Here is a 16,495-nt window from a genome sequence, read left to right on the forward strand (position 1 = left end):
ACTTGCTACAAAAATATTTTCCTCAAAAAATTGCTTTGATGTAACATGGACAACAGTCAGTCAATCACAGACCAAGAACAGATATCCTGTTAGATAGCTTTGAAATAATCAATGGTAGAAACTGCAGCTTTAAGTGTATGGAAGGAGAATTTCTTAGCTTTCAGTAAGACTCACAACACTTGCTTCAGCCCTAGAGGACCCCAAGGTACCAACATTTAAAATTACAATTTTTACTATAGAAAAGCTATTTTGGGTTGTATTTACAGGTATTTAAAATGCTTTAATTATTTTATTTCCTTTTGACTTCTGTGTGGTTGGAATGAAGGCAGAATAAATTTAGGTGGAAGAATACAAATGAAACAGCTCTAATAATTTTAAAACTTGCCAAAATAATTCTAAAATACTCTCTCTCAAATATAAGCATTATACAGAAAATACAAGGAAGCGTTATTGGTACTCATTTGAGATGACAGGCATTACACAAGTAGCTAAGCTGCTGATGGGTATAGTTGCCATCCCAAAGTCATGCCAACAAAACCTTCACACTACACACTCTATCATGTAGTCTATATCTATTCACCCACCACCTACTTATATAAATTACACACACACACACACGACTGAAAAAAACACTATATTCTTTAGTGAAGTATGGAAAACTGGATAAAAGAACTGAGTTCTGTGGAAGTAATTCAGATCTTGGATAGGATTTTCAAAAGCATATACATGTTTGAAAGTGAGATTTACATACTTTTAAAATTTTTACCACTTACCACACAAATAAATATAAACAGATTATCCCACATGCCGTGATTATACTATATTACATGTAACTAAGGCTTTAAAAATAAATTACAGTAGATTCCACTTTACAGCAATACTGATAATAGCAACTTCCAATTACTGGCAATACTCTGTCAGGAACCAACCTCATTACATTATGAATGTTAACAGGATTCAGATACCGGCAATAGGCATGTGCTTATTAGCATCTTTTGTAGAGGAGAGTTCCTACCTGTAATCAATTTCCTGGCTCTAAGAACACATAGCTCAACACTTCCACTGTGTACCATAGCTTCCAAATGCTTGGACCTACCTTTCACCAATAAAGTTTGGGTTCTGGAGCCCCTGTGTGAGCCCTGTGCTCAGCAAGTGTATGTAGCCATAAATTTGGTATCTCAAAGTCCACTGTTGGACCCATTCTAAAGAACAGCCCTAACATTTTACAGGAGCACAGAAGCAGCACATACCAAGACTGCAGGCATCAACACAATGGAAAGGAGGCAGACATTGGTGAAACCCTGTGGCTCTGGTTTCAGCATAAGCTTGGCCAAGGTGCTCAACTCTCCAAACCAAAGAAGAAATAAAGCTAGTTGCTGGCAGCAGAGCAGGGGAAGGAGTTCAACCCATCAGATGGCTGGCTTAGTCAATGGAAAGCCCACCACACTGTGATTCAACATAAAGAGCACAGCGAGAAAAAAAGACACTGATCTTCTGGTGGCTGTTGAATGGAGGATGGACATCTTACCCAGCATTCTAGAGAAGTTCCAGCCACGTGACATCTTGAGTGCTGATGAACCTGGTCTCTTCTACTGGGCTTTCCCAACAGAGGCTGTAGCATGATAAAAGAAGGGTTTGTGGGAGGGGAAAGAAAAAAATAAAGCTATGGACCACATTGCATTGGTGTGTTGTGCAAACATGGATGGAATGGAGAAATGCCATCTTATGGTGGTTGAAAAGAGCAAGTGGCCTCATTGTTTCTTAAGGACCACTCAAAGCTGCCATGATCTACCAAAGCTCTGCAAATGCCTGGATGCAAATTTGTTGTTTGAAGAGTGGCTAAATTGCCCGGCTCATTCACTTAATGTAGAGCTATCACACATCGTGTTAATATTCTTCCCTGCAAACACAACCTTAGCCAAGCACCCAATGGACATGAGTGTCATTAAAAACTTCAGTGGTCTCTACCATGATCATCTTACTGCATGCATCATCACATCTCTTGATGCTGACTCATACTTACAAGCATTGGATGTTGACAGAGAACAATTCTGACTGATGCATTTCATCTTGTTAAGAAGCCATGGGCTGTTGTTCTCCCCAAGATTGTTGCAAACCCTTCCTTTCTGAAGCAGTTTTCAACAGCAACAGAAAGTGCTGGTCTGGTAGACATCAATGTGCTGGCCAATGCATCAGTTCCAGAAACGAAAAGCACATGAATTTGAGACCACTGTTGAATATGACAGTCATTTGCAGATGGAAGGTGAGTTCACTGATGCAGAATTTCTGGAGACAGCAGCCGCTGTGAAGCACCTACAGGCTGATGAGCCACAAGAGGTACAAGACAATACTGCATTGAATGATGAACCTGAAGAGCCTTCGCTTATAGAACACCTAAGTGCCGTCGACGTTTTCCACAAGATATGATAGAATCATGGCTTTGAGAATGGCTATGAGACTGTACACAAGACTGAGAAGGATTTACAAGTGGAGGTGGCCAACCATAAAAAGCAGACAAATTTTGTTCTTGAAAACTTATTTTACATTTTAAACAAAAAATGCTGGCCACTGGATAAGCACTTTTCTGTTCCCTGAGTGACCAGAGCAGGGGCTGTGCTAAAGCAATCAGGAACCTGCTAGAACCAATTAAGACAGGCAAGCTAATTAAGACACCTGGAACCAATTAAGAACATACTAGAATCAATTATGGCAGGCAGACTAATCAGGACACCTGGTTTAAAAAGGACCTCCCATCAGTTAGTGGGGGGCATGCAAGGAGCAGGGAGTGAGAAGGCATGCTGCTGGAGAAGTGAGGAGTTACAAGCTCAGGCTTCAGGAGGAAGATCCTGCGGTGAGGATAAAGAAGGTGCTGGGGGGAGGCCATGGGGAAGTAGCCCAGGGAGTTGTAGCTGTCATGCAGCTGATACAGGAGACATTGTAGACAGCTATTATCCACAGGGCCCTGGGCTGGAACCCAGTGTAGAGGGTGGCCTGGGTTCCCCTCATCCCCCCAACTCCTGGTCGGACACAGGAGGAGCTGACCTGGTCTGTGAGAAACACCAGAAGGGAAGGTATAATTTAGAAAGGGATCTGGCCTGTCCCCAACTCACTCGGTGGGACACAGAGACTGTGGGGATTGTTCTCCGTTTCCCCCATGCTGGCCAGTGATGAGGTTAGTTGAGTGAACAGCAGGTTTGAGCCTCTAGCAGAAGCAGCCGAATTGAGGGTTGCCGTGAACCTCTGAGGTGAGCAAAGCTGTCAAAAAGCACAAGACCCACCAAGGCAGAGGAGGAGCTTTGTCACACCTTGAAAACAGTGCCTTCCACTTATTGGCAACTTCCAAACAACAACTTTTTGCTGGGAACTGAGAGGTTTCTAATATGCAGAATCTACTGTATTTTATTTGGCAGTTCAAACAATAAAACATGAAATGTTGGCCTCATGTGTTTTGTCACCATTTCCTAAAACAGAGCAATGGTTTTTTACACAAATTTAAGATTTTAGCTTTTGAGTGGCTGTACAATGCACCTGGATTTGATTGCGGATGATTTCCTGGTCTCAGTGAAATAACTTCAAGGTAGTAACATCCCACATATCTGTCTGAAGTACTTATGTGTGACATAGAGAAGTACTGTTATCCCCAATTTAGCACAGATTGGCTTGCCCAAGATCATAGGAATTATGTGGTCGGGCAGGGAATTGAACCCAGGTCTTCGAAGTCCTAAGCTCGCCCCCTTACCTCTACCATTTGAGCTGATGTGTACTATTTGCATTGCAGTAGTACTGCTGTATAGATATTGATCTCAAAGGCCTAAAGAGTTAAACGTGTTAAACTCTTTCACTGTCCAACATTAAACAGAGAGAGATACGTTTGGGGTTAGTTTTAAATAGAGGCCTTGGGTTTACTCTGTTACTTGGCAAAACACCCAAAATCATTCATTCAAATTAAAAATATACTGATTAAACTAAAAAAAAAAAAAAAACACACCCAAGAAATTAAAACAAGCATTTATATTGAAACTGAGTGATTATGCAAAATAAATTTCAGACCTTACCAAAGTCTGTCTCCTTTTGGAGTCAAAGTATCAGACTCTCCCATTTTCAGAACAACTTTTCTCTGATAAAAAAAAGGAAAAAGTTAATTTTACTCTCAGTCCTGATGTGAAGGAGATTCACTTGTCCTGTTCCTAAGTAACAGACTCAAGGTGAAGGAGAAACAGGATAGAAAAGGAAACACTGGACCACTGGTTAGTTATGAGTGGATGTTTTGGCTGGCAAGTCAACCACACAACACCTGCTCTTTGAAGCTTGATTAGTTACAATCTGGTCAGGGGCATCATCTGGCTGGATCCTTTGACAAGGCAGTAATGATGAATGCAGTATAGCTGACTTCAGGATTTGATGAAAAGCCAAGAGAGAGAGATAAGACAGGAGGAAAGAAATAGTTGGGAAGAAAACACCACAGCAAGGGAAGGGAATACAATATAGGATCTTACAAGCTTTTGTAATGTTGATAATTAGCTATCTCCACTGGAGGGCTGAGGACTGGATGTCATGATAATGTGATGATTTTCAGCCCTTACAGATGAAAACAAAGTTCCTTAAACAAGACCAAGGCCAACCAGCATTCGTCTCAGGATGAAAGTCCTTTAGATGAGTCAAGATGAGTTGCAATGCTGGCAGATGAGCTGAGAGAAGATTGTTTCCCCTTCAAAATCTCTTTTTTTAAGAGCCCCAAAAAGTAGTAAAAGTGAGCAGCATATTTTATCCTCATTATTTTGTCCATCAGTTAAATCAATTTCTGTAAGCCAAAATTGGGAGAGGTAACTTTGTTCCCACATTTTCTTGATTACCAAGTATGATCTCCCCACAGTCGTTGACTTATATCAGTAGGTCATTTTGTTTGGACAGATAGTTTTTCTGTCTGGTTTCCTTGAACCTATTATAACATTCACTGTCGTAAACAACTTGACCTATTTTTCATGGTTATTGTAAAGTCTTATGAACTTTCATATACCTTTTACAATTGAGCTTAGGGTATCTTTTCAGGTGCAATAATCACAACAGTACCCAAATGCCCCAATCAGCAGAATACACCATTGTTCTGGGCCTTGTGCAATTATATAAATAGACAGTTCCTGTCCCAAAGAGCTTATAATCTATTTAAGACAAGAAAAATGATTACTAACAGCAGGACAACAAGAGGGAGAAATTAGAAAGGGAGAGACTAATTATGAGATCCTGCATCGATATAGGCTGCAACTGTCTGTCCCATCCAGATGTCCCATCCCATCTGGTCTGTGTGGTTGCTTCAGGAGGCTCAGGGAGGCTGGCAAGCACACTCCATGTAGATGGAATTTTCAGATATTTTAGTAGCAAGCCTGTGATTTATAACTTGTGCAAATCTGAATGGATTTTCACAGAAACGGCAAAAGGCACTACTGTAACCCTAGGACAAGCCCCTGTCAAATTTCAGGTTCCTGCTCCAAATCCACAAGGCACAAAAGCTCCTTAAAAACTGGTCAGGAAAATGGGTTATTGTTAAAACTACCTGTTTTCCTCTGACCTTATTTTTGACTATGGCTGAACTGTTTTTGCTGAGAAAAAAACATGCAAGGCAGAGACCAAACATGGAATGAGTCAACCTGAGTTATTTAAACTTTGGAAAAGTTATAAACAATTGAAAATACAGTGTTATAATGGGAAATGTTATGTAACACTAACAGGGTTCAGAGACAGCAACCCATATAATATATATAGTCATCAATCCCTATATTGGATTGGCTCTCAGCCACTATCAACAATTTCCTGTACACTTCTATAATGAAGTGGGTTTTAGGGTAGAGGCCTTACAGCCCAATTTCAAAAGTGTATTACATGCATAAGAGGATGGTATGGAAGAAAGCACGGAGATGCTTGTGCAAATAATGGACAGTAGAGATTGGTATCATTGGTGAATCACTGAGAACATATATAGCAGATGGATAAGGAGGGGAAGCAATGTGAAGGTCCATGTAGGTTCAGGCAAACTTGAATTTTACGTGGTGGAAATGGGAGTGTCAATGGAGGGATTCAGAGAGATTGCGATCAGAGCAACAGCCAAGCAAGATGATGTTAGTGGTTAGGTATCGAATGAACTGGAGGGGGTGACATGGATGTGGGGAGCGCAAAGGAGAAGAGGTTGCACTGATCAATTCAGTAGATGATAAAGGCTTGGAAAATAATTTAGTTATATGGAGAGAGAGAAAAAAACAGATCTTACAGATGTTAGAGGAATAAGTGACAAGATTTGGACATAGCCTAAATCGGTGGAGCAAGAAAGAGAGAAGTCAAAGATGGATAGAATAAATGAGACCCTTTTCTAATTCTTGAAAGGGTGGGCATCTCCCTTATATTCTCTCACACACAGTTCATGTCCCAGCCTCCTCCTCTCACTCATGTCATCCAGCCTCCCACAACAGGGAAAAATAGTACAAATGGGGGAAGGGAGTTCTTGTGACTATCAAAAGTGAGAGGGAGCACAGCTAGGAAAGAATTGTTCATTTTTGCTGCTCCTTTCACTTTACAGCTGGACAGAAGTTGGGGTGGGGGGAGTGAAGGAGTGAACCATTTCTTGTCCCTCATACCTTCACTGATTCCATCCATGTGGGAGAGGAAAATGTGATGTCATCTCTGCTTGTTTATTTCTGCCAGAAAGTAACTGTTGGGCTCTTATTCAATAAACTATCTTTGGGTATTGACAGTTGCACTAGTTAATGTCAAATCTCTAATTCCCTTTGATGGGAAAGGTTATCAAGAAGGTAGTGGGGCAACAACTCTGGCAATACCCAGAGTCCTTAGATTTCTTTGACCATAATAGATACAGTTTTAAGTCTGGGTATTGGAGTATGGGTATGGAGACTGCAGAGGTTTAATAGGCAGCAGGTTTAAAACAAACAAAAGGAAGTATTTTTTCACACAGGATGCTGGGCTAGATAGACCTTTGGTCTGACCCAGTATGGCCATTCTTATGTTCTTGTTGGTTGATCTCCTGCTGGCAAATTACAAGAACCAGATATTCATTCTAATTTTAATTTGCTCAGCACCTTTGATACTGTGCCAACAACACCTTCTGGTCAACAACTGTGGACGCTGACAGGGATGGAAGGAATAGTTTTTGAAGTGGCTCAGTTCTTTTCTTGTTGAAGGACTCAGGCCCTGGTATTTCCTTTGTATTGGTTCTGGTATTTGCTCATCTACCCCAATGGGGGGTCTGGACCACAGTCTCTCCAATATGCAGAAGGCACCCATCTTTATGTTTGTTTCATTAGGTCTGGCTAGTAAGCTGCCTCTTAGTGTCTTGTTGAGATGAGAACTTGCAGAGGGTAAGCTGATTGCACTTTAACCCAGATGAGACTCAGGTGATACTGATGGGTTGGGAGAACCCATCACCAGAGGTGATAATAGCTGCTCCCTCTATTACAATAATTTGTCTGCCTTTTGTTATTCAGGTTTGTAATGTGGGAGTCCTGATGGACCTGCAACTGCCAATCAAAGTTCAGGTAGTGGCAGTGGTCAAGATTACTTAAAATTTATGCTTGGCCAGGAAGTTGCATCCTCTTCTTTGGTAACCCTGATCAACCTAGAACTTTAGGTGCTCAACTTGGCAATCCATTTGCGGAGCACCATTTCTTACAGGGAGAACATTGCACCTGCATTCTCTGATCTACATAGGATTCTCATTGGTCCTACAGAGAAATTTAAGGTGTTGATTTTAATCCATATTCCTTAAAAATAGTTGCCTAATAGACCACCTCTCTCTCTCTCCATCTAACACTTAAAGTCATTGAGACGTCGGAGTTATGTAAGTTTACAGTTCCCTTGTTTAAAACAAACATGCAGAAGCTAGAAGTTCTCAGTGAGGGGTACTAAGATATGGAATTCACTTTCCATGAACTCAAGAGCCTAAATTCATTGTCCTACAGGACACAACACACACTGTTCTGGAAAGCTTTTTGGTGACATGGAATCAAAGTAAAGGAACAAATGGACCAATTCAAAAGAATGTTTTTCTAGATCTGGATGCCTATCCACTAGTAACTGAAGTAAGATTCCCCCACTCCAACATATTTCATATAGGTTATGAAAAAAACTAGCAGATGACAACTACTTGATCAGTAGTGACCTTTGTCTGGATTGGATTTGATACTCTGGAGACAAAAGACACTATAACCCATTACCAATCTCCTCAGGTAACCATCTTCTTTGCTGCTCTTACTGATTATACCACATTTCTGGACATGCTTACATTACTGCAGAACACACTTTGATTTAAATCAATCTTTTATCAGCATTTTTTAATGGCGATTAATGGAATATGTAAAGTAATTAAGAGTCTATTTAAGCAGAAAAGGTACCAACCTCCTAGATTCAACTCTAGCAGACCTTGTTAAGAAGTATTTTAATTACCCACAATAGAAGGGGATGGGAAGAGGGAGAACAGGATCTTTCACTTAACTCAGTGAACAGATGTGTATTTCCAACAGACAAGGTAGGCTTGAAGACAGAGCTGTTTGAAATAAAAAGGATAAATAATACATAGGACATTAGCATATTATGATGTCGATACACACATACACATGACAGAACGAGGAGTAATGGTCTCAAGTTGCAGTGGGGGAGGTTTAGATTGGATATTAGGAAAAACTTTTTCACTAAGAGGGTGGTGAAACACTGGAATGCGTTACCTAGGGAGGTGGTAGAATCTCCTTCCTTAGAGGTTTTTAAGGTCAGGCTTGACAAAGCCCTGGCTGGGATGATTTAACTGGGAATTGGTCCTGCTTTGAGCAGGGGGTTGGACTAGATGACCTTCTGGGGTCCCTTCCAACCCTGATATTCTATGATTCTAAGGGTATGGAAAACAAGCAAAAACTATAAATGAAAATAAATAAATGGAGAATATGATATATTGGGCATAAATGAAATTCGGTGGGATGATCCTCAACTGGAACATCAATACAGAAGAGTTCAATCAATATGGGGGAGAGAGAGAGAAGCCAAATTTGGGTTTTTTTATTGCAATCTGACAAAGAAGAGTGGCAGAGAATTTATTCGGATACAAGAAATGAAAAAAGCAAAGGAGTAACTACTGCTAAAGATCACCTACACAGAAGGTGAAAGAAAACAAAAAACATTCCTGGACCAACTCTCAAGGCACTCTGAGCCATATGACACTATATTGATGGTGTGTTTTAAATACCAAGATAGCTTATTGCTAACAATGGCAAGAGTTCCCAGGTTAAGTAAAAGAAATGTGTTATGAATCAAAAGCTAGAGAAATGCTCTAACCCACACATCCTGAACTTACCTACTACAGATAGGGAGAAACCAACTGAGAAGATGAGAATAATAATGAGGATTTGAACAAATTAAGTGTAATGAGAAATGCATGCACAGAAATCATCAAGTACTAGTGCTTCAGATTTCAGGAAAGCAAATTTTGGGGAAATAAATAATGTTGTGACTAAAGTGCAGTAGGAAATATTAAAAATCCACCAGAATGAAAGACAGCTGAATGGTCCTAAAAAATACCATAATCAAGGCACAGCAGATTACTGGTGAAAACATCTGTGAAAAAGAAGAGAATGCAAAGAACAAGCAACAGCCAATGTGACTTTACAATAAACTGCTCACATACCTGAAGAAAGAAAGAAATGGTTACTCTTCCTGTGCAGCAACTGTGGTACTTCAAGATGTGTGCCCTACGGGTGCTCCACTACAGGTATGCTAGCGCCCCCTGCGCCTTTCATCGGAGGTTTCTCATAGCCATGTGTGTGCAGCCCATGCATGCATGCTAGTCAGCTAGGCTGTTGTGATGATGACCTGACTGCATATACTCCAATTCCAAAATTTGACAGCTCTGGCACAGAGGGAGGGCGATATTGCGCCTCCTTCCAGTTGAAATAAAACCTGAATTATATGCTGCCTGTCACAACCTTTATGTGTTTGCTCCTCATTAGCTGTAAAAACTGGAGACAGGCGTATCTGACCATTCTGAGTTCCAGGAGGCTGCTGTGTAGCATGATCTCTTGCAACATCAACTTGTGCTGAGCTGTGAGAGTGTCTAAATACTCTCCCCGCCCTAGCAGAGAGGTGTCCATCATTATGATGACCCTGGGGAAGGACGTGCAAATGGGGCTCCTGTGCAAATGTTGTGATGGTCTTTCCTCCAAATGAAGGATTGTTTTATGCAAGTGAAAAAGGAAAGAAAGAAGCATGTTTAGACAGTGTCTGGTGAATAAACAGTTCTGAGCCACCCCTGAAGGCAGCGCATTCGGAGTCTTGCATGGTCTGTGATGAAGGTGCTGGCTGCTGTGAGCCCCAACAACTGAAGACAGTTCTTGACCTGATCTTGGGGGCTGAGCTGAAGTGTATTAGCTATGTTGGAAAGAGCCAAACCTATGCAGAGGAAGGTAGACTCTTGCTATTACTGAACTGAAATGAGCTCCTATGAATTCTAAGTTTTCCACAGGGGTCAAAGTGGATTTTTTGAATGTTCAATTGCAGGCCCAATTTGAGGAAGAGATCTATCGCCTAAGGATTGGTTCTCACAAACATTCAGCTCGAATTCTTACCCCTAACACTACATCTTTGATGCAACATATGGCTCAAGGTGCGATTATGAGCATAAACGGACATTACCAATCAGAAAATTGCAAACTGGATTATTATTGCTCTTGATGCAGACCAAGACAGACGTTCAGACAGTCCTGAAAACTGTAAGTTTGCTTGATTGCATTCATTTTCTTGTGAGGCATGGCAAGATGTAAATCTGACAACAATTTCCAATTGTTTCAGGAAAGCAAATTTGTTGTGCCAGTGAAAGATATGCATAGTGAGGATATTGACAACCTCCTGAACAATATTCCACTTCCAGTCAACATGGAAAAAAGAGGACTTAGTAGTTGTTGTGGATGAGGATTTGCCCAGGTTCAGTGAGTTAACTGATGAGGAATTACTGAGCGCTGCAGCTGCTGCAAGGTCAGAGAAATGAGCTTGTGTTGATTAAACATATCATAATAAAAAAAATAATCAAGACAGTGAGGATGATTTTGATGAAGTTCCACCTCCGACAAACTCCGAGCTGTTGAAAGCTTCGAACACACATCGGCACATTTCATAATGAGAGGGACTTGGTGACAGGGTCTACAAGTCTCTTTGGGACACTGAATCCCATCTTAAGAATAAGAATGGCCATACTGTGTCAGACCAAAGGTCCATCTAGCTCAGTATTCTGTCTTCCAAGAGTGGCCAGTTGCCTCAGAGGGAACGAACAGAACAGGTATCATCAAGTGATCCATCCTCTGTCGCCCATTCCCAGCTTCTGGCAAACAGAGGCTAGGGACACCATCCCTGCCCATCCCAGCTAATAGCCATTGATGGACCTATCCTCCATAAATTTATCTACTTCTTTTTTGAACCCTGTTATAGTCTTGGCCTTCACAACATCCTCTGGCAAGACATTCCACAGGTTGACTGTGCGTTGTGTGAAAAAAATACTTCCTTTTCTTTGCTTTAAACCTGCTGCCTATTAATTTCATTTTGTGACCCCTAGTTCTTGTGTTATGAGGAGTAAATAACACTTCCTTATTTACTTTCTCCATACCAGCCCATGATTTTATAGACCTCTATCATATCCTCCCTTAGTCGTTTCTTTTCCAAGATGAAAAGTCCCAGATTTAATAATCTCTCCTCATACGGAAGCCATTCCATACCCCTAATAATTTTTGTTGCCCTTTTCTGAACCTTTTTCAATTCCAATATATCTTTTTTGAGATGGGGCACCCACATCTGCATGCAGTACTCGAGATGTGGGCATACCATGGATTTATATAGAGACAGCATGATATTTTCTGTCTTACTATCTATCCCTTTCTTAATGATGCCCAACATTCTGTTCGCTTTTTTGACTGACACTGCACATTGACAGGTTTCAGAGTAACAGCCGTGTTAGTCTGTATTCGCAAAAAGAAAAGGAGTACTTGTGGCACCTTAGAGACTAACCAATTTATTTGAGCATGAGCTTTCGATGAAGTGAGCTGTAGCTCACGAAAGCTCATGCTCAAATAAATTGGTTAGTCTCTAAGGTGCCACAAGTACTGCACATTGAGTGGATGTTTTCAGAGAACTATCCACAATGACTCCAAGATCTCTTTCTGGAGTGGTAACAGATAATTTAGAGTAGACCCCCATCATTTTATATTTATAGTTGGGATTATAGTTGGGGGAGGGATAACTCAGTGGTTTGAGCATTGGCCTGCTAAACCCAGGTTGTGAGTTCAATTCTTGAGGGGGGCATTTAGGGATCTTGGGCAAAAATTGGGGATTGGTCCTGCTTTGAGCAGGGGGTTGGACTAGATGACCTCTTGAGATCCCTTCCAACCCTGATATTCTATGATTATGTTTTCCAGTGTGCATTATTTTGCATTTATCAACATTGAATTTCATCTGCCATTTTGTTGCCCAGTCACCCAGTTTTGTGAGATCCTTTTGTAGCTCTTCATAGTTTACCTGGCACTTAACTATCTTGAGTAGTTTTACATCATCTGCAAATTTTGCCACCTCACTCTTTACCCCTTGTTCCAGATCATTTATGAATATGTTCAGTAGGACTGATTCCAGTACAGATCCCTGGGGAGCACCACTATTTACCTCTCTCCATTCTGAAAACTGACTATTTATTCCTACCCTTTGTTTCCTATCTTTTAACCAGTTACCAATCCATGACAGAACCTTCCCTCTTATCCCATGACAGTTTACTTTGTTTAAGAGCCTTTGGTGAGGGACCTTGTCAAAGGCTTTCTGAAAATCTAAATATACTATATCCCCAGTGGATCCCCCTCGTCCACATGCTCGTAGACCCCCTCAAAGAATTCTAGTAGATTGGTGAGGCATGATTTCCCTCTACAAAACCCATGTTGACTCTTCCCCCAACAAATTACGTTCATGTATGTGTCTGACAACTTTGTTCTTTACTAGAGTTTCAACCAGTTTGCCCAGCACTGAAGTCAGGCTTACCGGCCTGTAATTGACAGGGTCACCTCTGGAACCCTTTTTAAAAATTGGCATCACCTTAGTTATCCTCCAGTCATTTGGTACAGAAGCTCATTTAAATGACAGGTTACAGATGACAGTAGTCCTGCAATTTCACATTTGAATTCCTTCAGAACTCTTGGTAGGAGGGATAGCTCAGTGGTTTGCAATAGCATTGGCTTGCTAAACCCAGGGTTGTGAGTTCAATCCTTGAGGGGGTCATTTAGGGATCTGGGGCAGAAACTGGGAACTGGTCCTGCTTTGAGCAGGGGGTTGGACTAGATGATTTCCTGAGGTCCCTTCCAACCCTGATATTCTATGATTCTTGGGTGAATACCATCTGGTCCTGGTGACTTGTTACTCTTTAAGTTTATCAATTTGTTCCAAAACCTCCTCGAATGACACCTCAATCTGGGACAGGTCCTCAGATTTGTCACCTAAAAAGAATGGCTCAGGTTTGGGACTCTCCCTCACATTCTCAACCGTGAAGACTGATGCAAAGAATTAATTTAGTTTCTCCACAATTGCCTTATCGTTCTTGAGTGCTCCTTTAGCATCTTGATCGTCCAGTGGCCCCACTGGTTGTTCAGCAGGCTTCCTGCTTCTGAGGTACTTAAAACAATTTTTGCTATTACTTTTTGAGTTTTTGGCTAGCTGTTCTTCAAATTCTTTTTTGGCCTTCCTAATTATTTTTAACACTTCATTTGCCAGAGTTTATGGTCCTTTCTATTTTCCTCATTAGGATTTAACTTCTACTTATTAAAGGATGCCTTTTTGCCTCTCACTGCTTCTTTTACTTTGTGGTTTAGCCATATTGGCTCTTTTTTGGTTCTCTTACTATGTTCTTTAATTTTGAGTATACATTTAAGTTGAGCTTCTATTGTGGCGTCTTTACAAAGTTTCCATGCAGCTCGCAGGGATTTTACTTTTGGTGCTGTACCTTTTAATTTCTGCTTAACTAACCTCCTCATTTTGATGTAGTTCCCCTTTCTGAAATTAAATGCTATTAGATCTTCAAAACAAAATTGTGACTGAGAAGCACAGCACATTAACAGAGTTCTTCCATCTAAAATGAGTGAGTTTATCCATTCTTAATTAATTTACTAGTTGATATTGATTGTATAAATAGAATACACTGATGTGGAATAACAATACTGTAATAACCTAAATTAAACTATTATCTGCTTATCAGATGTCCTTATCCAGTGGGACTTACAGTGCGTACAAAGTATTACAGTTAAGTGAGAGTTCAAAAAAATGTTTACAGTTAAGAGCAAAGGGTTGTGTTTGTTATCATGGTTGATGTTTGATTGTTCTTAAACATAAAAATAAAACTTGATACTTTTATAATGTTAACTCAATTAATACCGATTTCTTGATACAATATGGTGGTAGGCTACAAATGCAGAACCAAAAACATGTTTAAAATCTACAGTAGGTATACTAAAATAATACTGTAGCAACAATAATAAACATACATCACATTGTTACAAGTATAGATTTGTTAGCATGTACTGTAGCTGTTTTATGTACCAGAAAAAGCAGACTGCCTTTAGTCAGATGACACTTCCCGTAACAGCAACATAGAGAAGGGGACCCATATGTTGCTACTAACAAGCATCTACTGTACTGAATGTGGTCCTAGCCAATTTAGACATAGGAATTGTTTGTGGGATGGGTGGATAGCAACACACATCCTGAAGGTCAAAAGTGAAAACCAATCCCCTTGCTCTAGTGATAGAATCATCACTGCAAGTGTCACCATTTTCAATTTCTGTGCCTACACATCAGTATTGAGTAGCCTCAAATCTAGTATGTGTCTCCAACCTCCACTTTTTTTTGGTACCAGGAAATATCCAGAACAAAACTTATTCCCGCTCTGCTGTATGAGAGCTATACAACCAATCCCAAGCATAAGAGAATCTATTTCTTGACGAAGCAAGTTCTTGTGAAAGGGATTTCTGAAGGACAGGGAAGGGGGATTTGTTGGTGGAAGCATAGTAAAATGGATAGCGTAGCCTGCGGACAGGATTTCCAAAACCCTCGTGTCTTTGGTGATCAACTCCCAAGCCCACCTGAAGTATAAAAGTCAGTCGCCTAAGGGAAGACGACAGATGAATCGGTACAGCTGATAAGGATGAGGATGGTAATTCAGGCCCTCCACTAGCCTGTGTTCCCTCTAAGCTGTGTGGTTGGGTGGCCACCCAGGAGTGATTCAAGTGTCTTGCACTTGATTAGCGGAGACACACACATCCAGCAGTGTGTGTTCAGGTGCCCCTCCCCCCATTGCTTTGCAGCCACATTGCTCCTGCCCTCTGCCTAAGTTGGAGCCCCTGGCAGCTTCTCCCAGGACCCTCCTACTGTCTGTGCACAGCAGGAGGGGAGAAAGGCACTGATGTCAGGGTGTTTCCTTCCCCCCACCCCTGTACCCATCACTACAGAGCAGGGGAGGGGGAACAGCCTGGCTCAGGAGCCTGAGTTGAGCTTCTGAGGTCTGAACAAGCCTTCCAGGTAGTGAGTGCCTTAGAGAGAGAGCACACAGTCTCTCAGAGACTTCCCCAGCAGCCAGCACACACAATCTCTCTCTCCCCCTCCCCATGTACCCCATCTCCACAGAGTGGGGGAGGGAAGACAGCTGGGCTCAGGAGCAGGAGAGCTTTCAGTGAGAGGTCCTTGAAGAGACAGCGCACAGCATCTCTCAAACCTCCCCAGCGCACACACGCAAACACACAGTCTCTGTGTGTGTGTCTCACACAGTCTTTCACACTCACCTCCCAACATATACTTGTATAATTGTTGTTGTTACTTCTTTGGTACTTCCTGCAATGCACATATATTCTGTGTGGACTCCTCCTGACGGTCAAAATAACAGACTGGACTTCTACATAGAGTGCTTCTGCAGACATGCATAGGCTGAAATTGTGAACAAACAGCATCGCTTGCCCCATAACCTTAGCTGTACAGAATGCAATGCCATCTACAGCTGCAGAAACAACTCTTGACATTATAATCTAAAGGGCTGACAAAGAAGGTGCTGTAGTCATCATGAACAGGTTGGATTATGAACAAGAGGCTGACAGACAACTCTCCAACACCACATTCTACAGGCCACCATCCTCCGATCCCACTGAGGAGTACCAAAAGAAACTACACCATCTGCTCAAGAAACTCCCTGCTACAGCTCGGGAACAAATCTACACAGACACACCCCTAGAGCCCCAACCAGGGGTATTCTATCTGCTACCCAAGATCCATAAACCTGGAAATCCTGGATGCCCCATCATCTCAAGCATTGGCACTCTTACAGCAGGATTATCTGGCTATTTGAACTCTCTCCTCAGACACGACACTACCAGCACTCCTAGCTATCTTCGAGACACCACCGAATTCCTGAGGAAACTACAATGCATTGGTGATCTTCCTG

The 16,495-nt window shown here is 41.5% G+C and overlaps 1 protein-coding gene across 7 annotated transcripts in view; it reads right to left on the reverse strand.

Annotated features, from left to right (window-relative positions):
* The window catches only part of GARNL3 (GTPase activating Rap/RanGAP domain like 3), a 238,284-nt gene that overhangs the window by 170,082 nt on the left and 51,707 nt on the right, over window positions 1-16,495 (reverse strand). For 3 of the 7 annotated variants that reach the window (XM_073314501.1, XM_073314496.1, XM_073314500.1), the window contains one exon: window positions 4,056-4,117. The exons of the other annotated variants lie outside the window; for them this stretch is intronic. In XM_073314501.1, the coding sequence (XP_073170602.1) occupies window positions 4,056-4,099 (44 nt within the window). In that variant the 5' untranslated portion in view covers window positions 4,100-4,117. The remainder of the gene's footprint in view (window positions 1-4,055; window positions 4,118-16,495) is intronic. 7 annotated transcript variants of the gene reach the window in all.

This window comes from Lepidochelys kempii, chromosome 16 (assembly GCF_965140265.1).
Source record: "Lepidochelys kempii isolate rLepKem1 chromosome 16, rLepKem1.hap2, whole genome shotgun sequence".
Classification (NCBI taxonomy): Eukaryota; Metazoa; Chordata; order Testudines; family Cheloniidae; genus Lepidochelys; species Lepidochelys kempii.